Consider the following 23,760-nt stretch of genomic DNA (forward strand, 5'->3'; position numbering starts at 1 on the left):
CTTTGTAGTATTGGACTCTTCCACATATTAATCCCCTTCTGTCTCTAGAGTCCAGAGCATGCATTTCTATGTTTCTTCCATGGGCCTGATCCCCAAAGACCTCAAAATGTACCCAAGTTTCCTTGACTGATAATTACAATGCCAAAAGGCTATTATGAAATAGGGTGGATCAAAGTGTTGGACCACACGTCTTGACCTCAAAAGGAAACAATAACAAATGACTCTTAATAAGAAGATTGGCTTTTTTAAATGTATTTGTTTAGTTTGTTCATGTGTATGGCAACGATTTCTAGAAATTCAAAAAGGAGAATTCCTGGAAAAGTGAAGACTCTTTTTGTTTCTGCATTTGCCATTTGGAGCTCCTGTTTACAATGAAAGTTAGATTGTGAGCATCTGACTTGGAGATGAAGAGCACTGAAGCAAATGTAGGACTCCTGGATTTTGCCTTTTGACAGCAAATGCCTTTGCCACTTTTTTCCCAATGGATTTCCCATGACACCTCGAAACAAAGCATTATTTGGGGAGATGATGACTTTTTCAGCTCAGAATGCATTCTGAAGTCCTCACCACAGCCTATGAGACACCAAAAAAGTATTTCCCTCCGAGGTCTCTCTGATTCGCCTGTTACTTCCATTGTACCTCCACCCCATCGCTCTTATTCCTCCACCTTCAGGAGACACACCAAGTGCATGGCCGGCTCAGGCATTTGCACTCATTGTTTCCATGTCTCCCAGATACTTAGCCCCATCTCTGTTTGGCTCCCTTACTCCAAGCAGCTCTCTGCTCAGATGTCTCCCTCTCTTAGAGGTTTCCCTGACCAGCTTCTACATAGCACTCTACTGCTCTCTACCCATCAGCCTGCTTCATCTCTCCTCTTAGTACTTGGCATCTCCTGCCAAGTACATATTTCTTTGTCATATGTCTCTGAGAACCAGAATTTAAATTCCATAATGGTAGAGACTATATTTGATTCACTGTCATTTGTTTCCCTGGATAGTACCTGACTCATTAGAAATTTCTAATAAATACTTTTAACCCAATGTACATGACTAAGAGAATATTGGCTTACTGAAATGGACTCATGAATGATTTTTAAAGCTTGGGTTCACTATGTGGTATTTTATGTATTTTTAAAATTTATTTTATTTATATATGTATTTTAAAGACACACATATATTGCATATATATATATATGTATAATGATGCAGATTCATATAATGTATACATACACTCTTACATAAATTCTTCTTCCTGTCCAACTCTGTGACCCCATGGATTGCATCCCACCAGGCTCCTCTGTCCATGGGATTTCCCTGGCAAGAATACTGGAGTGGGTTGCTATTTCCTACTCTAGGGCATCTTCCTGACCTAGAGATTGAACCTTGGAGGTGTCTTTTGCTTCTCCTGTATTAGCAGGTGGATTCTTTACCACCACAATACCTGGGAAGCCCCCATACAGTCACTACCTGTATATAATGTAGTAAGCAGAACAACTGACCCTGAATCCCTTTATTTTCTCCTCCCTCAATTATATCTCCATTCCAACACACACACACACACACACACACACACACACACACAACTTCCCCTATCAAGGTTGCTGTCATATACCATCTAGTTGGTTATATTTAAATTACGGTTTCCTCGTACACTTTGTGGGTGAGTTAATGAGTCACACTGCAAGGACTGTTTTGTAGTTTATCATCATGACAGTGCCAGTAGGCTGTAGCATTTGGGCCTCGGATGGTATAGGCTCTCCACTACTCTAGATACCCTTCCAAAAGTAGTATTTCCAGGGGTGGCACAGTGGCTTTTCTGACTGGTAAAATTCCTTCAAAGATTATTAGATTATTATAGTCCCTTGGGGCATCAGCTCTAGATATTGCCATCCTGGGCTTATGGGCAGGTCTATGTGCTAAGTCATAAGATAAAATCTGAAATTGTTTATGAGACAAGGCATAGCATAGATGCTACAAGAGAGTCTTTATACCAAATACTGACTTTGCTTCTTGCTTAGAAGTATTATCTCAGGCTAGGTACTTAACATTCTAAACTTCAGTTTCCTGTTCCATAAAATCATAACATCTATTTTATAATATTTTTGTAAGGCCAAACATAAATAATATACACTGGGTTGGCCAAAAAGTTCGTTCCAGTATCCATAACATCTTACAGAAAAACATGAACGAACTTTCTGTGCAGCCCAATGGAAAACACTGTTTGGCACCAGCCAGATACTCTAAATGGCAGTTACTTAAGTAAAATTTTCTCAGTCTCCATGAGGGCACTAAATTCAGTGCTTGAAGCCCAGTAGCTACTCATGGACTATTTGCTGATTGATAAGGCTTTCTTATCATACTCTTTGGAGACCCTTCTCTAATCATCTTAGTTGATAAACGGGGCATGGAAAAGAGTAAAGTCAGGAAAACTTTGGTGCTCACAGATTCAAACTTATCTAATTCTAAAATTTGAAAATGATAACTTGTGTGTATAGTTTTTAAAAAAACTGCACCAGGAGTAGAATGAAACTTTTGTACTCAGTATAATCTTTCTGTCTGAAGATACCGCTTCAGATCTTAGGAAGAGATAGTTTGAATCATGGTTAAGATGAATAATCACATTAGTTCTATTGAATGAACAGCCAGGGAAGGTGAACAAGTTTTAATGTGTCCATATACCTTTTTGATTTTGCATGCTGATAGGCAGGGTTACTTGAATTTATAGTCTAAAAAATAATTTGTTTAACTTTGAAGTTATGTAATTATATTTACATGCACATATATATCACCCTTCTATCTGTAGTAAATACATGCTTCCAGCTGTATTTACTTGTAATATTGTGAAATATGTTTTTTTTTCCCTTGAGTCTGTATGAGTTGTGAACAGAATAAGGTGGGACAAGGAGAATATAAAAAATATAAAAAAATATTCTGACACATTATAAAAAAATGTTATAAAAATGTTCACGTAACTACAGATTCAACAAATTTGATTAGTGAGTCTTATTTTAAATAAGCACCAAACCAACTTTGTTTTGGGAAACAAAGTGAATCTTGTTTTAAATAACCACCAAACAGCTTTGTTGTTTGGGAATGCAACTTTGTTCGCTGTCTTTGTCATAATTAGGAAAATTGTTTATCAATAGTAAAGAAGACATAGTTCCACTAAACCTTCCAGTGTAGGAAAAAAGCAAATATAATTTGGTTATCAAATCCCAGGTCAGACATTAACTAGCTGAAACTCTTTGGGGTATATACAAGTCTCTTTTGTTTGACTTATAAAGTGAAAATAAAGACAGCAGAAAGGTTATTGCAGAAATCATGTCTGTATATAGCCACATTTACAATGTGTTTTATTACATTTTGTGTGTTCATGTATATAATGTACCACATAGTAAGATTTAAAACGTGCTTCTTCTTAATTGAAAGAAGTCATTCCACTTTGTAGAATAACTTTAGATGTTTCATTGAATAGTCTAAATAACAGTTTTTTCTAAAAGAAAATAACATTAACTGCTTTCTCTTATTACAGGCTTATGAAAAAATTGCTTACCTTCTCACTAATTTAGGTAAGTCCACTTTTCTTACTTCACTCCTTAGTAAGAAAATAACATGGGCATATCAGTCTGCGGTTTCTTTACATACTTTAGCATTTTTTATATCAACTTTGGTTGGATAATTGTCAATAAAATGAAAGAAGGGACCTAGGAAGTTGGAATTCTTCGTATAACTATAGAGAAGCAAGGTATATAGTTACAAAATCCTAGTAGAAATTAACAAACCTGGTTCTGCCTACTTGGGATTGCTTTCCCCCCTACCTTTTCAGTTCTTTGGGATTTTCCCTGCAACATTTATTTTATCACAGTGTCATATTACATGTACACAACTTAAAAGGCACAAGAGTGTTAAGAGATTCATGATAAATACCAGTCTTTGCACATTGCCCATTCTTGCTTTCCATATCCCTGAGGTAGTGCTTTTTAGCAGTTTAATCATTGTTTTCTGTTCTACCCTATTTCTAAATTGCATGCTACTGCTGCCATTCTTGAGTTTTCCAGCTTTGGGAAGTGATTGCCTTCCCATACTAAAAGACAGGAACTTCGTACTTTATTCCCGCAGTATCCTGCACCCTCACACTTCCCCAACCATCTCGAGGTAAAAGCAGACTGTTATTTCTCCTCCTTCCAAAGCACTTGTACTGGCAGCATTAGCATATGAATAATTGGTGTTCACATCGTTTATCTACAGAACTATGCTCATATCTAAGGCATGATGTGTACTGTGGTGGCTTGCTTTCTTACACAACCTTTATATTTTCGTGAAGCTAATAATAACTTTTTTTTTTTTTTTTGCTTAATTGTCTACACATACTTGCCTTGATTTATCCCGAACTTCCTGCCGTAACTCTAAATTCTCTCTAAATGCATTAAAAACATCAAATATTGTACTCACTTTCTTCTGAGAGGTATCCTCCCTGAACCGCTGTCTACTCCAGTCTCAATAGGTTACCCTCTGGGCTTGTGCTCAATTGCATACACTGCTTTGACCAGCACTGTGGCAATTCCTTCACTTTTTATTTTTTCAGTTGGACAATACTTTTTGGATCCTTTGTTTCTTCTGTCTTATTTTCTTATTTTGCTACCTGGAAAGTAAACATCTCAAAACCTTGAATGTCAGAAAATACCTTTATTTCTATCCTCAAACTTAAATTTTGGTCCCCTAATTTGGGTACAAAATTTTTATTACCGAGTTGTTTGAGCAGCGATCTTTTATTATTTGAGAACTCAACAGAGCCAAGGCATTGAGCTCGGCTAGACTCTCCTCCTTTACTATTTTGTTTTACATCACAATTCTGTGACAGTAGTATCCCAAGTTTATCGATAAGACAATCAAGGTAATTAAGTTGCATGCGTGCAAAGTTGCTTCAGTCGTGTCCCACGCTGCAACCCTATGGACTGTAGCCGGCCAGGCTCCTCTGTCCATGGGATTCTCCAGACAAGAATTCTGGAGTGGGTTGCCAGGCCCTCCCCTAGGATCTTGGTTAAATCCCTCGTCCATCTTCCCAACCCAGGGATCAAACCAGCATCTCCTGTGTCTCCTGCCTTGCAGGTGGATTCTTTACCGCTGAGCCTCCAGGGAAGCCCAATTAAGTTAATGGGTAGAATTTAAACTCAGATGTGGCAGACTCCACTGACTGGTGGAGTAACTGTATCACTCCATTAGGATATGTTGCTTGCCTTACAGTGTGTTTACAGATGCGAGTAACATGAGAAGAGACAATGTATAGGGGGAAGAACTAGCCCCTAGTTCATAGTCTGGCTGATAGGGTCACTTGGAAATTACATGACTATGAGCAAGTTTTTTATTCTTTCTATTCTTCCATCTCCTCTTCTTCTCTCTGCTCCATCTCCTTTTCTTTTTTTGAGTCTCAGTGTCTTCATTGGTAAAATGAGAATGAGAATAGTTGCTGTTTCACTGTCACTGTAGATTAGCTGCCTGACACATGACAAGTGCCCCATAAATGGGAATGATCTTTTTCATTGTTCTTTAAACCCTCTGAGCTATAGTTTCTTCAGTTGGGTAATAAAACACTTGAACTAGATATCTCAAGGCTTTCTTCTAGCTCTGATTCCTTACATTTATTTGCTTGTAAAGTATTTTATGCCCAAGATGAAAGCAAACCTAAGCAAGTAATTTGGGGGAACCATAGTATTAATTATAGAAGCAGAATATGCTAATTGCCAGGAATGCCAGTTTTCACTTGATATTTGATTTTTCCTTCTATAACTCATACCATAATGCCTGTGGACTCATAGCTGTCAATTAATAATGAGCTTTATAAATTTAAATTAATAAAATATTGATATTTTGTTTAAAGAAATGTAATGTCATTGCATGTATCTATAAAAATAATATGTATGCAATATATATGATATTAAATTCTATATAAATTTAGGCTTGCAAATTTGTGCTTCAAATTAGAAATTAGATTTTACTTTCTAATTACACAAAATACTTTTAAGACTTTGTTTCTTGATTTATTTTTTGCCCAAATATTTTATTTTCAAATATCATACATACACAAAAATCAAACCTTCAATTTCTGTCACATTAAGGTTTTTTAAAGAGAATATATAATATTTGATCCAAAGTGATACTTTTTTCAGCCTAGCTTTTCGGTTGTTAAGAATTAGATCAGAATGGTTGTCAGTTGTTTCAAATAATGAAGTATTTGTAATAATGAACAATGATTTATCTGTAGTATTGATTATCTATAAAGATAAACTTAGATTCCAAGAAGCAAATTAGGTCAACTGTTGAAAAGAATTTTTATTTTGTCAGAGCTCAATTCAGGAATAAAAGTATCTATGTCAAGGGAAGAGTAACAATAAAATCAGATGTCATCATACTCATATTAGGCAAACTAGAATTTAATATATAGTTGAGAGGGAAAGAGAGAGACTTTATACTGATAAACAACCTACCAGGTCAGTATAACAGTCAATTTCTATACACCTTTCCACCAACTTTCAAAGCATAGAAAGCAAAATGTAATAGAAATACACAAATAAATTGACAAATAAACACTCAAAATACAAGCCAAGATATACAGGACTGGAAAAGGTCAGTTGTCATTCCAATCCCAAAGAAAGGCAATGCCAAAGAATGCTCAAACTACCGCAAAATTGCACTCATCTCACACGCTAGTAAAGTAATGCTCAAAATTCTCCAAGCCAGGCTTTAGCAATACGTGAACCATGAACTTCCAGATGTTCAAGCTGGTTTTAGAAAAGGCAGAGGAACCAGAGATCAAATTGCCAACATCTGCTGGATCATCGAAAAAGCAAGAGAGTTCCAGAAAAACATCTATTTCTGCTTTATTGACTATGCCAAAGCCTTTGACTGTGTGGATCACAATAAACTGTGGAAAATTCTGAAAGAGATGGGAATACCAGACCACCTGACCTGCCTCTTGAGAAACCTGTATGCAGGTCAGGAAGCAGTAGTTAGAGCTGGACATGGAACAACAGACTGGTTCCAAATAGGAAAAGGAATACGTCAAGACTGTATATTGTCACCCTGCCTATTTAACTTATATGCAGAATACATCACGAGAAATGCTGGGCTGAATGAAGCACAAGCTGGAATCAAGATTGCCGGGAGTAATATCAATAACCTCAGATATGCAGATGACATCACCCTTATGGCAGAAAGTGAAGAAGAGCTAAAGAGCCTCTTGATGAAAGTGAAAGAGGAGAGTGAAAAAGTTGGCTTAAAGCTCAACATTCAGAAAACTAAGATCATGGTATCTGGTCCCATCACTTCATGGCAAATAGATGGGGAAACAGTGGAAACAGTGGCTGACTTTATTTTTCTGGGCTCCAAAATCACTGCAGATGGTGATTGCAGCCATGAAATTAAAAGACGCTTACTCCTTGGAAGGAAAGTTATGACCAACCTAGACAGCATATTAAAAAGCAGATACATTACTTTGCCAACAAAGGTCCGTCTGGTCAAGGCTATGGTTTTTCCAGTGGTCATGTAGGGATGTGAGAGTTGGACTATATATAAAGAAAGCTGAGCGCCAAAGAATTGTTGCTTTTGAACTGTGGTGTTGGAGAAGACTCTTGAGAGTCCCTTGGACTGCAAGGAGATCCAGCCAGTCCATCCTAAAGGAGATCAGTCCTGGGTATTCATTGGAAGGACTGATGTTGAAGCTGAAACTTCAATACTTTGGCCCCCCGATGCGAAGAGATGACTCATTGGAAAAGACTCTGATGCTGGGAAAGATTGAGGGCAGGAGAAAAAGGGGACAACAGAGGATGAGATGGTTGGATGGCATCACCGACTTGATGGACATGGGTTTGGGAGGACTCCAGGAGTTGGTGATGGACATGGAGGCCTGGCATGCTGTGGTTCATGGCGTCACAAGGAGTTGGACATGACTGAGTGACTGAACTGAACTGATAGAGTATTTAAATATCATAACTAGCAGGCTTCCTTTAAACATATATAAGCTGTATGCTCAAGAGAAAAGTGAATATTCTTTTGAGACACTTGATAACTGACATAACTTATCCATGTAATTTGGCTACAGTGAAATTGCAACTTTTTTTGTCCCAAGGCAGAAATCACACAGGACACATGTGTGGATCATGAGGCAATGAAATTGGAAGTGAAGTGAAGTGAAGTCGCTCAGTCGTGTCCGACTCTTTGCGACCCCATGGACTGTAGCCTACCGGGCTCCTATGGGATTTTCCAAGCAAGAATACTGGAGTGGGTTGCCATTTCCTTCTCCAAAGTTTTCTCCAAAATTAGAAATGGAGACCCAAAACAATCTTACACAGCGGATTTTTAAAAAACCCACAGTCTTATTTCTAAATAAGTTTTCTGTTTAATTTACAAACTATTTAGAAGGAAACAACAGTGAAAACATAACCATGCAGAAATGTCGGTTCTCCTGACAGCTCTCCCTTCTGCCCGTCAGTCACTCTCGTGGATGCCCCACAGATCCTTCCTGTTTCTGACACTTGTCTGCTTTGGGCTTGGCGCTCCCTGAGACCTATTCTGGAGTTCCCCTGGATAAAGTTTCCTCTTTATTCTGTGCTTTGCTCATGCATACAGTTTGGCCTATCTTTTCCTTTAAGTCAGAGCACATCTACTTTCTATCTTTCTTGAATTTTCAGTTACATTAGAATATATACATTAGATGTGCATATATATTTTCTATCCCTTATTTGGATATCCAGTGGGAGCTGAGGCTGAGGTACATTCTGCCATCTTCATCCAGTTTTATGAAGATGTTGCTTTATGTTGTTATCTATTGTTTGCTATATTTTCAGAAGTCAGAACCCTAAGGTGTAAGTTGACAGAGTTCTTAAAATCATCTTATCTAAATTCCTCATTTCACAGATTATAAAACTGATTGCAAAATACATGCAGACACCTGCCTGAGGTTACCAGCAAATTAGGTATAAGGTTGAGATAAGAACTGAGCTTTTCTGACTAATGTAGCCCTCTTTTTTCTTTACTAATCCACTTCAGTCTACATATAAAATATTCCTTTTTTAAAGAACTCTGTAGACAGTTAAGTTCTCTGAATTAAGTGTAGACATTTGGAATGAAAGACTGATCTAATATTTATGGTTACCTCTAAATGACAGGAGCAGAGAGAATCATGAAAATCCTTATGTCTTAACAACAGATATACTTTTATAGTTGTGGAAAATGTCTAAAGATTATCTCATTGGATCTTTTCAGCAATTCTGTGGAACAGATATTATCATTCCTATTTTTACAAATGCAGACACTAGAACTCAGAGGCATTGAATGGCTTATAGACTCAGTAAATGACTGGACCAGACTTTGAACATAGGACTTCTGATTCTGTATCCATATTTTTTGTCATTTACTTCATCTGTGTAAGCACACTCTATGTTCCTTTTAGAATATCCTCGAACAGAATCTGAATGGGAAAACAGCTTTGCTTTGAAGATGTTCCTCTTCCAATTTGTCAATTTGAACAGTTCTATCTTCTATATTGCTTTCTTTTTGGGGAGGTAAGTTAACTTCATACACATTGTCTTTGCTCAGTGACGGAGACTGTCAACAGTTTTATTGACAGTTTGTTAACAGAGGTAGCAAATTCTTGTCCTCTGCCTTGAAAAACTGTCCCAATGAATCTTCACATGCTTTTTCAAATCAAGACTTAGTATAGTGCTTCTGGCTGCCACTCCCAATTAAAGTTGAAATAAAAAGGTAAAGCCATATACTTGAATCACTTTTCTGTACAACTGAAACTAACACACCATTGTAAATCAGCTGTACTTCAATAAAATAAATAAGACCTATATGCCATGCTGGGGTTGAATTATGATTCTCCAATCATTAGTGATGATTTTGTTAAATAAGAATATTTTTGTATAAGCGCAGAGTACACTTCCTTAGTGTGGAAACATACCTATCATGGTAATATTTTTTTCTGAATTTGCTGCAAAATATAAAAAAGAAGCATATTAAGCTACCTGTTCTGGTTTGCCATATGCTCAACACTCCAGCCAGTGCCATGGAAACATACTGAAGCTAGAAAATTTTAAACTAAACAATTCAGCACATTTTATTAATAGTCACTAACTAGGTCAAAAAGACATTAAAACTCTACAAGTCAGTATGGAAAATTTCATTTGGTTGGTTTGTCTGTACTTTCTCAACCCGTTGATAATGACTTCACACACCACTCTTCCTTTTTAAGTCAGGTCCTTTGATGTGTAAGCATGGCCTAAGTCACTGTTTGGGTACAAATTGCTCCAGAGAACACTTACGTCTACCCACACTTGCACTGGTTGTAATGCATTAGTAAGTGTTCTTCAGTCAACCCCGCCTAAACACTAATGAATTAAAATGGCTTTTTACAGATTTGTTGGCCATCCAGGAAAGTACAATAAACTTTTCAACCGGTGGAGACTAGAGGAAGTAAGTAACCTTGTAAGGGTGGGGGTGGGCATGGATATGGGCCAATGACTGTGGGGGAAAAGGGGGTGGGAAGAGAGAGAAAGGGGAGGTGAAACAGGCAATTTCATCTGTACTGAAGACATGTTTTTGATAAAGCAGGAAATCTATGGGTTCCTAAGAAACCAAGTCTTCCAAAAAAGAAGGTGTACATTAAAACCCAAGATCCTGACCTCAGAGCTCTTTAATATACTATCAGAACCATTTCTTCCATTCACAAAGCCCAGAAATTTAGTTCCAGTAGATTTTTTTTCTTTTGGAGGGTTATTATTATCTATGCACTGATCTCCAAACTTTTAAATATATTGTGTTTCCTTCTAAGCAAGGAAAATTTAGTCTAAAAGAAATCTTACATGAAATACCAATTTATATATGTATAGGTATATCTTCAAAGTCTTATATTTCTTTATTGATTTATAATATGTATATATGGAAACAAAATGTCTAGGAATAATATTTCTATATTCCAGGGAGAGAGTGTTGTGTATTTTCACTAAGACTGACAAACTGTCCTCCCAAATGCCAGCTCCTACCTATAGTATATGAATTTACTTCTTCAGAATTTGCCAAGTGAAACAGTTTCGTTTTTACCAATAATCCAAAAGATATCAGAATATCTCTTGATTTCAGTTCCTTTAATTACAAGTGACACAGAGAATGTTTTTCATGTTTATTGATATTTTGCATTTCTGCAGGTATGTTATTCCTGTTCATTTTCATTAAACTGTTTTTTCTGTTTTAATAATTTCTAAACAAATACAATTAGGTTCTTCCAAATTTGTTAGGGATATGTTTCCCATTTTCTTGTATATCTTTTAATTTTATTTTGATATATTTTTTACAAAACTATATAGCATTTTCTAATCAAAATATTATTGTCATTAATGTTTTGGGGAATTTGTTTCATCACAAAAATGTGTTGTCAATTTGGGAAATTTAAAAAATTCATGCATATTTTTAACTACTGTTATTTTTAAAAATATTATCTTTGACCCATTGGAAGTTTATTTTCATGTAAAGCATAATTAAGATCCCCCAAAATTAGCAGCCACAAATTTAATAAAATTACTTTTCACTCAGAGAAATGAGATTGTAAGGTTTATTATATCAGTATTCTACATCTTAAAATTTCTGGATCTATTTAGACTAACTGTCAAATTTTTTACTTATCTAATTCAAAATTTTAAAAATTATTCTAATGTAAAATTCACTGTAACGTATGCAGCATTAGTTGTTTTTGTTCAGTCACTAAGTGGTGTCTGACTCTTTGCAATGATATGAACTGCAACATACCAGGCTTCCCTTTCCTCCACTATCTCCCACAGTTTGCTCAAGTTCATGTCCATTAAGTTGGTGATGCCATCTAACATTCTCATCTTCTGTTTTCCCCTTCTCCTTTTGCCTTCAATCTTCCCAGCATCTGGGTCTTTTTCAGTGAGTCAGCTCTTTGCATCAGGGTCTTCCCAGCGTCTGGGTCTTTTTCAGTGAGTCAGCTCTTTGCATCAGGTGGCCAGAGTATTGGAGTTTTAGCTTTAGGATCAGTCCTTCCAATGAATAGTCATGGTTGATTTCCTTTGGGATTGACTGGTTGGATCTCCTCACAGTCCAAGGGACTCTCAAGAGTCTTCTCTAGCGTCACAGTTCAAAAGCATCATTCTTCAGCCCTCAGCCTTCTTTATGGTCCAGTTCTTACATCTGTACATGACTACTGGGAAAACCATAGCTTTGACTCTCTGGACCTCTGTCAGCAAAGTGAGTCTCTGCTTTTTAGTACACGGTCTAGGCTTGTCATTCCTTCCAAGGAGCAAGTGTTTTTTCATTTCATGGCTGTAATCATCATCCATGGTGATTTTGGAGCCCAAGAAAATAAAATCTGTCACTGTTTCCACTTTTCCCCCTTCTATAATGTTTGCCATGAAGTGATGGGACCAGATGCCATGATCTTTGTTTTTGAATCTGAGCTTTCAGCCAACTTTTTTCACTCTCCTCTTTGAGCTTTATCAAAAGGCTATTTAGTTCCTCTTCAATTTCTGCCATAAGAATGTTACCATCTGCATATCTGAGATTGTTGGTATTTCTCTCGACAATCTTGATTCCAGCTTTTGAGTCATGCGGCCCAGAATTTCTAATGATGGCTTTTCATAGAAGTGAAATAAACAGGCTGACAGTATACAGCTTTGTCATATTCTTTTCCCAATTTTGAACCAGTCCATTGTTCCATGTCTGGTTCTAACTGTTCTTCTTGACCTGCACACAGATTTCTCAGGAGACAGATAAGGTGGTCTGGTATTCCCAGCTCTTGCAGAATTTTCCAGTTTTTTGTGATAATAGGTGGATAATAGGCATTAGTGTAGTCAATGAAGCAGAAGTAGATGCTTTTATGGAATTCAGTTCCTTTCTCTGTGATGCAATGAAATCTTGGCAATTTAAACTCTGGTTCCTATGAAAAAAGTGAAAAGTGAAAGTTAATTGCACAGTTGTGTCTGACTCTTTGCAATCCCATGGACTGTATAGCCTGCCAGGCTCCTCTGTCCATGGAATTCTCCAGGCAAGAGTACCAGAGTGGGTTCCCATTTCCTTCTCCAGGTGATCTTCCTATGCATTTTCTAGATCCAGCTTGTACATCTGGAAGTTCTCAGTTCATGTACTACTGAAGCCTAGCTTGAAGGATTTTGAGTGTTACCTTGCTAGCATGAGAAATGAATGCAATTGTACACTAGTTTAAGCATTCTTTATCTTTGCTCATCTTTGGGATTGGAATGAAAACTGACATTTTCCAGTCCTGTGGCCACTGCTGAGTTTTCCAAATTTGCTGACATATTGAGTGCAGCACTTTAACATCATCTTTTAGAATTTTGAATAGCTTGTCTAGAATTCCGTCACCTCCATTAGCTTTGCTGTTAGTAATTCTTCCTAAGGCCCACTTGACTTCACACTCCAGGATGTCTGGTTCTAGGTGAGTGACCACACCATCATGGTTATCCAGTTCATTAAGACTTTTTAAAATATAGTTCTTCTATGTATTCTTGCCACCTTTTCTTAATCTCATCTGCTTTTTGTTAGGTCCTTACCATTTCTGTTCTTTATCATGCCCATTCTTGCATGAAACATTCCCTTAATGCCTCCAATTTTCTTGAAGAGATTTCTAAGTCTTTCCCATTCTATTGTTTTCCTCTATTTCTTTGCATTGTTCACTTAAGGTTTTCTTATCTCTCCTTGCTATTCTCTGGAACTCTGCATTCAGTAAGGTATATCTTTCCCTTTCTCCCTTGCCTTTTTCTTCTCCTTTTCTCAGCCATTTTTAAAGCCTCTTCAGATGACCAGTTTGCCTTCTTGTATTTCCTTTTCTTTGGGATGGTTTTGGTTCACACCTCCTGTACATTGTTATGAACCTCCATCCATAGTTCTTCAGGCACTCTGTCTACTAGATCTAATCCCTTGAATCTATTCATCACCTCCACTGTATAATCATAAGGGTTTGATTTAGGTCCTATCTAAATGGTATGAATATTTTCCCTACTGTCTTCAATTTAAGCCTGAAGTTTTCAATAAGGAGCTCATGATCTGAGCCACAGTAAGCTCCAGATCTTATTTTTGCTGACTGTATAAAGCTTTTCTATCTTCAGTTGCAAAGAGAATAATAAATCAAATTTCAGTATTGACCATCTCCTGATGTCCATGTCCAGAATCATCACTTATGTTGGAAAAAGGTGTTTGCTATGACCAGTGTGTTCTGGACAAAACTCTGTTAGCCTTTGCCCTGCTTCATTTTGTACTCCAAGGCCAAACTTGCCTGTTACTCCAAGTATCTCTTGACTTCCTACTTTTGCATTTCAATCCCCTCTAATGAAAAGTACATATTTTTCTTGGTGTTCTAGAAGGTGTTATAGGTAGGCCTTCATAGAGCTATTCATCTTCAGCTTCTTTGGCATTAGTGGTTGGGGCATAGACTTGGGTTACTGTGATGTTGATTAGTTTGCATTGGAAAAAAATGAAGTCATTCTGTCATTTTTAAGATTGCACCCAAGTGCTGTATTTTGGACATGAGTTTGAGCAAACTCCAGGTGATAGTGAAGGACAGGGAAGCCTGGAATGCTGCAGCCCATGGGATTACAAAGAGTCAGACACGACGTAGCGACTGACCTACAACAACTGCATTTCAAACTCTTTTGTTGACTGTGAGGGTACTCCATTTCTTCTAAAGGATTCTTGCCCACAGTAGTCAGTGTAATGGTCATCTGAATTCCTAAAATGTCGTTGTTCATTCTTGCCATCTCCTGCTAGACCACATCCAATTTACCTTGTTTCATGGATCTAATATTCCAGGTTCTTATGCAATATTGTTCTTTATAGCTTCAGACATTACTTTCACCACCAGACACATCCACAACTGAGTAACATTTCCGCTTTGTCCTAGGCTCTTCATTCTTTCTGGAGCTATTAGCTCTCTGATCTTCCCCAGCAGCATGTTGGACACCTTCCGACCTGGTGGGCTCATCTTCTGGTTTCATATATTTTTGCCTTTTCATACTGTTCATGGGGTTTTTGTGGCAAGAATACTGGAGTGGTTTGCCATTCCCTTCTCCAATGTACTACATTTTGTCAGGAATCTCTGCTATGATCAACCTGCCTTGGGTGGCCCTGCATGGCATGGATCATACCTTCATTGAGTTATACAAACCCCTTTGCCAAGACAAGGCTGTGATCCATGAAGGGGAGGCAGCATTATTAGGAGGTCATAATTTAGTGAAAGGTTAAGAAAAAGATCACCTGAGAACTTGGAGGGTAGAGGCAATTCTGATCTCTATCTAAACAGTCCCCCCAAACACAGGGGCTCTCTCATTAATGTTGTCTCCTTTGGGTGCTCTAAAAGTTGATTGGAATACTTTGAGAAAGCCCAAAGAATGTATGCTTTTTATCAAAGAAAACTGGGCTCAAATGTTAATCTTTCTGATTATTCTTTGTCCTTCATTTAACCTCTCTGAATATTTGTCTTCTCATCTGTACACTGGCAATAGTAATACTTAGGTTGCAAAGCTGTACTAGATAAAAGATAATTTGCATCACACAAGTAGCCCAATCCCTGTACTATGGTAGGAACTCTGTAAATTGTAGCTGATATTTATCAATGCTATGTCTCTATAGCTACCTGGGTATTATTCTATTGGAAAGAGATAAACTAGGGCCTTTCATAATCCCAGGCTTCCTGGAAGTCCCCAAATCAAACTTGCAGTTTTCTTTCATAGCCCAAAAGTATGACCATATCCACTAAAAGCCTTTCAGCTCCCCTTTGTTGTGTGTGTGTGTGTGTGTGTGTGTGTGTGTGTGTGTGTGTGTGTTGTGGTGAAGGGGTGGGGAGAAAAAAAGGCTTACTTTTTTCCAAGAGTGTTCAGTGGAGTTAGCAAGGGTAGTTCGGGGAACAAAGTGGTCACAGGCAGGTAGTCTGCATATGATGCCATTTTCGTGCCTGCTAGCACCAATAAAGTGAAAGTGAAGTCGCTAAGTCGTGTCCGACTCTTTGCGACCCCTCGGACTGTAGTCTACCAGGCTCCTCCATCCATGGGATTCTCTAGACAAGAGTACTGGAGTGGGTTGCCATTTCCTTCTCCAATAATTTTGTTTAATTGGGTACTGTTACTGTCAACTGGGGCTTCCTTGATAGCTCAGTTGGTAAAGAATCTTCCTGCAATTCAGGAGACCCCAGTTTGATTCCTGGGTCAGAAAGATCCTCTGGAGAAGGGGGAGGCTACCCACTCCAGTATTCTTGGGCTTCCCTGGTGACTCAGCTGGTAAAGAATCCGCCTGCAATGCTGGAGACCTGGGTTCAGTCCCTGGGTTGGGAAGATCCCCTGGAGAAGGGATCAGCTACCCACTCCAGTATTCTGGCCTGGAGAATTCCACGGACTGTAAAGTCCACGGGGTCGCAGAGTCAGACACAACTGAGCTACTTTCACACTTTCACTGTTAATCATGAAATTATTAGAATTTGTGATTCCTCTTTGAAAGTCCCAGGGAAGTAACTGTAATACTAGTGTCAGGAAAAATATTTCATAGCCATCCTATTTTCCACAATGCCTATGACATAGATAGTAGCCATATTTTCCAATAAAAGATTTATTTTGAAAAAAAATCAGTGAATTAAAAATATGGGTTTGGAATAGAGCCTGGAAATCCTGGAAGTGTAGATAGAAAAGGTATATATGATGGAAAATAAGAGTTAGATCTCTGAATTTAGTCATACAACAAGCATTTATTTTTTTTTTATTTTATTTTTAAACTTTACAATATTGTAATGGTTTTGCCAAATATCAAAATGAATCCACCACAGATATACATGTGTTCCCCATCCTGAACCCTCCTCCCTCCTCCCTCCCCATACCATCCCTCTGGGGCGTCCCAGTGCACCAGCCCCAAGCGTCCAGTATCGTGCATCGAACCTGGACTGGTGACTCATTTCATACATGATATTATACATATTTCAATGCCATTCTCCCAATACATACTGTATCTTAGACCTCTGCTGGGTAATATGTGGTGTACAAGTGAAGATATCTCTTTCCTTCCTTTAATAATGTTAACAATCTTGAAGAAAATAACATAACCATGATATGTAACAAGTATTTTGTCTTTGGAATCTGACAATCTACATTCTAATTTTGCCCCACTGGATACATGATCTTAATATTTCTATGTCTCAAAATGTTTTTTTTCTTTGCAAATTGTGATAAGAATAGTCATTCTCAATAATACTGGCCATAGGTGGATTAAGTTGGATCTTGCATGTAAAATGCCTGGCATGAATAATGGCAGCTATTTATAAAGAAAGAAAAATAGTACTGCAATTTATTTAGAAAATTTATAAACTGGCTATTATGGATTTCTCTCATACCATGCTATACAATATCTCATGGCTTCCCAGATTGTGCTAGTGGTAAGGAATCCACCTACCAATACAGGAAACACAAGAGACACTGGGTTCAGTCTCCCTGGGTCGGGAAGAAGCCCTGGAGAAGGGAATGGCAACCCACTCCAGTATCCTTGCCTGGGAAATCCCGTGGACAGAGGAGCCTGGCGGGCTACAGTCCATGGGGTCACAAAAAGTCAGACACAAATGAGCAACTGAGCACCTTATTTGTGTATCTATATAAAATGTTAATAGTAGTTAATATGGAATGAATGTTTACAATATACCAGCACATTCAAGAGAGTTCCAGAAAAACATCTATTTCTGCTTTATTGACTACACCAAAGCCTTTGACTGTGTGGATCACAATAAACTGTGGAAAATTCTGAAAGAGATGGGAATACCAGACCACCTGACCTGCCTCTTGAGAAACCTGTATGCAGGTCAGGAAGCAACAGTTAGAACTGCACATGGAACAACAGACTGGATCTAAATAGGAAAAGGAGTTCGTCAAGTCTGTGTATTGTCACCCTGCTTATTTAACTTATATGCAAAGTACATCATGAGAAATGCTGGGCTGGAGGAAGCACAAGCTGGAATCAAGATTGCCAGAAGAAATATCAATAACCTCAGATATGCATATGACACCACCCTTATGGCAGAAAGTGAAGAAGAACTAAGGAGCCTCTTGATGAAAGTGAAAGAGGAGACTGAAAAAGTTGGCTTAAAGCTCAACATTCAGAAAACAAAGATCATGGCATCTGGTCCTATCACTTCATGGCAAATAGATGGGGAAACAATGGAAACAGTAAAAGACTTTATTTTGGGGCTCCAAAATCACTGCAGATGGTGACTGCAGCCATGAAATTAAAATATTCTTGCTCCTTGGAAGAAAAGCTATTGAGCAACCCAGACGGCATATTAAAAAGCAGAAAGATTACTTTGCCAACAAGGGTCTGTCTAGTCAAAGCTATTGTTTTTCCAGTAGTCATGTATGGATGTGAGAATTGGACTGTAAAGAAAGCTGAAGAATTGATGCTTTTGAACTGTGGTGTTGGAGAAGACTCTTGAGTCCCTTGGACTGTAGGGAGATCCAACCAGTCCATCCTAAAGAAAATCAGTCCTAAATATTCATTGGAAGGACTGATGCTATCGCTGAAACTCCAATACTTTGGCAATCTGATGCAAAGAACGGACACATTGGAAAAAAACCTGATGCTGGAAAAGATTGAAGGTGGGAGGGGATGGGGACAACAGAGGATGAGATGGTTGGATGGCATCACTGACATGATGGGCATGAGTTTGAGTAAATTCCGGGGGTTGGTGATGGACAGGGAAGCCTGGCATGCTGCAGTCCATGGGGTCAAAAAGAGTCGGACATGACTGAGCAACTGGACTGCTGATGGTCATATGATTGTGAGTGGTGCAATGGAAATGAAAGTCTGGGTCTCCTGCACATTTGTCCATGCCCTTTACTCATTCTGAGCTTCCCTGGTGGCTCATCTGGTAAAGAATCTGCCTGCAATGTGGGAGTCCTGGTTTTGATCCCTGGGTTGGGAAGATCCCCTGGAGAAGGGAACAGCTACTGACTCCAGTATTCTGGCCTGGAGAATTCCATGGACTGTATAGTCCATGGGGTCACAAACGAGTGACTTTCACTTTACTCTTTCTACGTATAGACTTTTTACTAAATGAATTTTAGAGTATTGAAGGACTGGATTTAGCTCAAAGGAATCATTATGTGAGGAGGTAGCTTCACTGAAACTGTTAAACCGCTTTCTCTACCATATTAGAGAAGGAAATTGCAATCCACTCCAGTATTCTTGCCTGGAGAATTCCATGGGCAGAGGACCCTTGCGGGCTATTGCTCATGGGGTCGCAAAGAGTTGGACGTAACTGAGCAACTAACATACTCTATCCTGTGAACCAAAAAGTCCTTATGCTCAATTCCAACAAAATTATAAATGGCATGTCTTCTGGCCTCCCCACTTTGCCCTACCATTGTGGAGAGTGATCCAGTCACATGGTTCTATAATGGTCTTCCTTTTCCCTTTCCACAAAATAATAGGGTTTGCTAAAGCAGCCCTGCTGCTGCTGCTGCTGCTAAGTCGCTTCAGTTGTGTCCGACTCTGTGCAACCCCATAGACTGCAGCCCACCATGCTCCCCTGTCCCTGGGATTCTCCAGGCAAGAACACTGGAGTGGGTTGCCATTTCCTTTTCCAATGCATGAAAGTGAAAAGTGAAGTCACTCAGTCGTGTCCGACTCTTTATGACCCCATGGACTGCAGCCTATCAGGCTTCTCCATCCATGGGATTTTCCAGGCAAGAGTACTGGAGTAGGGTGCCATTGCCTTCTCCGAAAGCAGCCCTACAAGGCAGCAAATACATTTGATAAATAGAAGTCATCCTTAGCATTATGTGAGGGAGCAGTGCATTAGGGTAGAGGAGACCACAGCTTTCATTTCTACATCTCCAGTTAGCATTGCATAATCTTGGACAAGTTAATTTGCCTCTTTGAATCTCTCTGCAAAAAATGAACAGTTTCAGCTTGCTACTGTGATCTTTGATCTGCCTCTGTAGCTTAGTAATTATTCTGTCTCAGACATTCTACTGAACCTGTTTATGGTATATATGTGGCAGAGTTCAGGGGGTCCTAAATTCATCCTGAAAAGGAATATGCTTGTATAGGAGAACTGAAACTTCTCCACACAATAAAAACTACCACTGGCAAACCCTCTCTGGCTCAGATTGGAGAGTTTTAAGTTACTGGGCTGGAAACAGAAAAGCAGGCTCTTTGTGTCCTAAGTATTTGTTCCCTTTGAAGTCCCACTGGTACTGACTTGATAGAAATAGAAACTGTAGATCAAAGCTACAGAGACCATCAGCCTTATGAGCAGGATGTGAACCCATTTCCAAAGAAAAAGACCTATGCTTTCCTACTCAAATAGTGTGCAGTTTTCAAGCAAAACACATTGATTACAATTTTCATTGTAATCACATTTTTGTGTGTATGGGTTTCTAATGTTGTTGCATTCGTGCATGCTCAGTCACTCAGCCATGTCTGACTTTGCAGCCCTGTGGACTGTAGCCCACCAGGCTCCTCTGTCCATGGGATTTCCCAGGCAAGAATACTGGAGCAGGTTGCCATTTCCTCCTTCAAAGGATCTTCCAGACCCAGAGATCGAACCCACTTCTCCTGCATTGGCAAGTGGACTCTTTACCACTGGGTCACCTGAGAAGCCCTCTAATGCTATTACTGAAGATCTAAAAAAAAGCAGTGGAACACAGACAGGGCATCACTGGGATCATACTGGCAAACTGTTTTGTGGCGCACTTATATCACTTAAATGCATTATAATATGCATAGATAATTCCTCCCTGGGCAATAGACCTTTCCCCCATCTTGAGAGTGGGCTAGACTTAGTGACTCACTTCTGAGAGAAAGGAAAAATGAGTAACTTTTCCATGGAAACACCTGGCAGATACTATACTAACCAAATGTTGAAGGTTAATATCACTAGTAATGACATGTGGATATCATGTAACCCTGATGGTGAAAATGGCACTTCACCACTGTACCCAACCTCCATTCCAAAACATATAACCCCAGTCTAAAGGTGAAAACATGAGATTAACCCAGCTTGGGGGATTGTCCACAGGATGCTTGTCCGTGGTGCTCAAAATTGTTAAGAATATGAAAATCTGAGAAACTGCCTAGACCAGAGGAGACTAGGAGAGACATGACAAATTCTGAGGTATCCCAGATTAGATTCTTGAGCAGGTGAAATCTAAGTAAAGTCTGGAGTTTAGTTCATTGCTGTTCAGTCTCTTAAGTCATGTCTGACTCTTTGTGACCCCAAGGACTGTAGCTCTCCAGGCCTCCCTGTCCTTCACTATCTCCCAGAGCTCGCTCAAACTCATGTCTGTTGAATTGGTGATGCCATCCACTATCTCATTCTCTGTCATCCCCTTCTTCTCCTGCCCTCAGTCTTTCCCAATATCAGGGTCTTTTCCAATGAGTAGGCTCTTCTCATCAGGTGGCCAAAGTATTAGAGCTTCAGCTTCAGCATCAGTCCTTCCAATGAATATTCAGGGATGATTCTTTAGGATTGACTTGTTTGATCTCCTTGCTATCCAAGGGATTCTCAAGAGTTCTTCTTCAACACCACAGTTCAAAAGTATCAATTCTTTGGCATTCAGCCTTCTTTATGGCCCAAATCTCACATCCGTACATAACTACTAGAAAAACTATAGCTTTGACTCTACAGACTTTTGTCAGCAAAGCAATGCCTCTGTTTTCTAACACACTACCTAATAGAAATGTATTACTGTGAATTTCTTAGCTTTGACAATATACCTTGGTTCTGTAAGGGGCAGTGAAGGAAATTGGGAGAGGAGTGTATTGGTACTCTCTGTACTATTTTAGCTTTGCAAATTTTCTACAAATTTAAAATTAGCCTGAGATAGGAAGCTTATTTTTAAAAATATAAACATTTTGTTAAACATTTTAATATCACTTGGTTATTAAATTGATTCCTTGATGGTTCAGATGGTAAAGAATCTGCCTGCAATGCAGGAGACCCAGGTTTGATCCGTGTGTCAGGAAGATCCCTTGAAGAAGGAAGTGGCTACCCATTCCAATGTTCTTGCCCTGGGAATCCCATGGATAGAGGAGCTTGGTGGACTACAGTCCATGGGATTGCAGAATCAGACATGACTGACTAATACTTACACTGTTTTCATAAAGTATTCCAGAATATTCATTAAATGTGATCATGCCTAACATGGAGCCTGGCAGTAGTAAGTTTTCATTAAAAGGTAGATTTGTTAGACTTCCCTGGTGGTCCAGTGGTTAAGATTTTGTGCTTCCAATGCAGAGAACACACCTCATGGGGTGGCCATGAAAAAAAAAAAAATGTTTGTTGTTATTGCTGTTATAATTTTGGTCAATATTCCAGTATATTTACTGAAAACTTCCCTATCAAGTATCCTCATACCTGCTATTCCTTCCTTGTTTTTATTCTCTCTATGCATTGACATGAGGAGACATGGCTTTAGAATTTGCTGTGCAGTTGGAAGATAGGGGTGTTTAAGCTCTCTGAGAGGAGCAAGATCCTTATTGCCCTGTTGTTTGTTTCAGTGTCATCCCAGTGGCTGTTTGATAGACCTTTGCCTCCAGATGGGAGTCATCATGTTTTTGAAGCAAATATGGAACAACTTCATGGAACTGGGATACCCGTGAGTACTTAATTTTTTAACTGGCCATGTATAGCCTGACAGGTCTTCCCAGGTGGCACTAGTGGTAAGAACCTTCCTGCCAATGCAGGAGACAGAAGAGACTCACATTCAGTCACTGGGTTGGGAAGATCCCCTGGAGTAGGAAATGGCAACCCACTCCAGTGTTCTTTCCTGGAGAATTCAATGGACAGAGGAGCCTGGTGGCTTATAGTTGTGGGACCTCAAAAAGTCAGACACAGCCAAGTGTGCACACATATACATACAGAGTGACAAAGAAGAAAGATACAGGCAGTATGGCTGGTTGTTAAGAAGTAGGCTTGGTAATCAGAGTCATAACAGTTCGGTTTCCATTCTGCTCCTCTCTAAAATGTGTGACCGTGTGTAAGTCAGTCTTTCTGTGCCTCAGTTTTCACATCTCCTGGAAGGGCTCAAAAGCTGTATCTTCTCAAGAACAGGTTAAAGGACTAATGGAGATAATGGATGTAGAATACTTGTATTCTGTTCAGTATCCTAACACACTTGTTGGTATTCTTAAAGCATTATTGATAGTGTGGGTTCTTGAGGACTAAAATAACTTTCTGGTCTCTTTTGGTTACCAGAAGACTAAGGTTGTTGTTGTTTTTGTTTAATACAGAGAACCTCCATTCTACCCACCTGCCAAAAAAAAGCAAAATAAAATAAAGTTAAAATTGTAGATGGGACTATTTTGGGCTCTTTGTTACAACAACAGTAATAACGAAAATCATTACACCAGTATTGGTTGTGACAATATCAAACCAACAGCATTCTATTTTTGTCCATAAAGATAAATTCTATGAAATGCTGGCATAAAAGGGCCTTGAATACTCACTTTTACATCTATTAAAATATATTAACCTTTAGAATATAGTGAAATAGGGTGTATTTAAAACAATGTGATATGGAAGCTTTGAGGTCTAACCAAGCTAAATATAATATAGTATTGAGAAATTTCCTTGCTATGGGAGAAGAACTGGTTAGTTAATTGATGCTATAAATAGTTTAGGCTCAGTCATCAAATTATACCATATTTTTTTCTCCTCAATGACCCATAACTATATCAGGACATGCCTGAGCAGAGGGCTTGGAGA

The 23,760-nt window shown here is 38.8% G+C and overlaps 1 protein-coding gene across 1 annotated transcript in view; it reads left to right on the top strand.

The window, feature by feature from the left end:
- Positions 1 to 23,760, top strand: part of ANO3 (anoctamin 3) — a 447,078-nt gene that overhangs the window by 403,196 nt on the left and 20,122 nt on the right. The window contains exons 19-22 of the mRNA XM_070803970.1: positions 3,532 to 3,568; positions 9,448 to 9,559; positions 10,415 to 10,472; positions 22,554 to 22,651. Coding sequence (XP_070660071.1) covers positions 3,532 to 3,568; positions 9,448 to 9,559; positions 10,415 to 10,472; positions 22,554 to 22,651 — 305 coding nt within the window. The remainder of the gene's footprint in view (positions 1 to 3,531; positions 3,569 to 9,447; positions 9,560 to 10,414; positions 10,473 to 22,553; positions 22,652 to 23,760) is intronic.

The sequence above is a fragment of the Bos indicus genome, chromosome 15 (genome assembly GCF_029378745.1).
Source record: "Bos indicus isolate NIAB-ARS_2022 breed Sahiwal x Tharparkar chromosome 15, NIAB-ARS_B.indTharparkar_mat_pri_1.0, whole genome shotgun sequence".
Lineage (NCBI taxonomy): Eukaryota > Metazoa > Chordata > Mammalia > Artiodactyla > Bovidae > Bos > Bos indicus.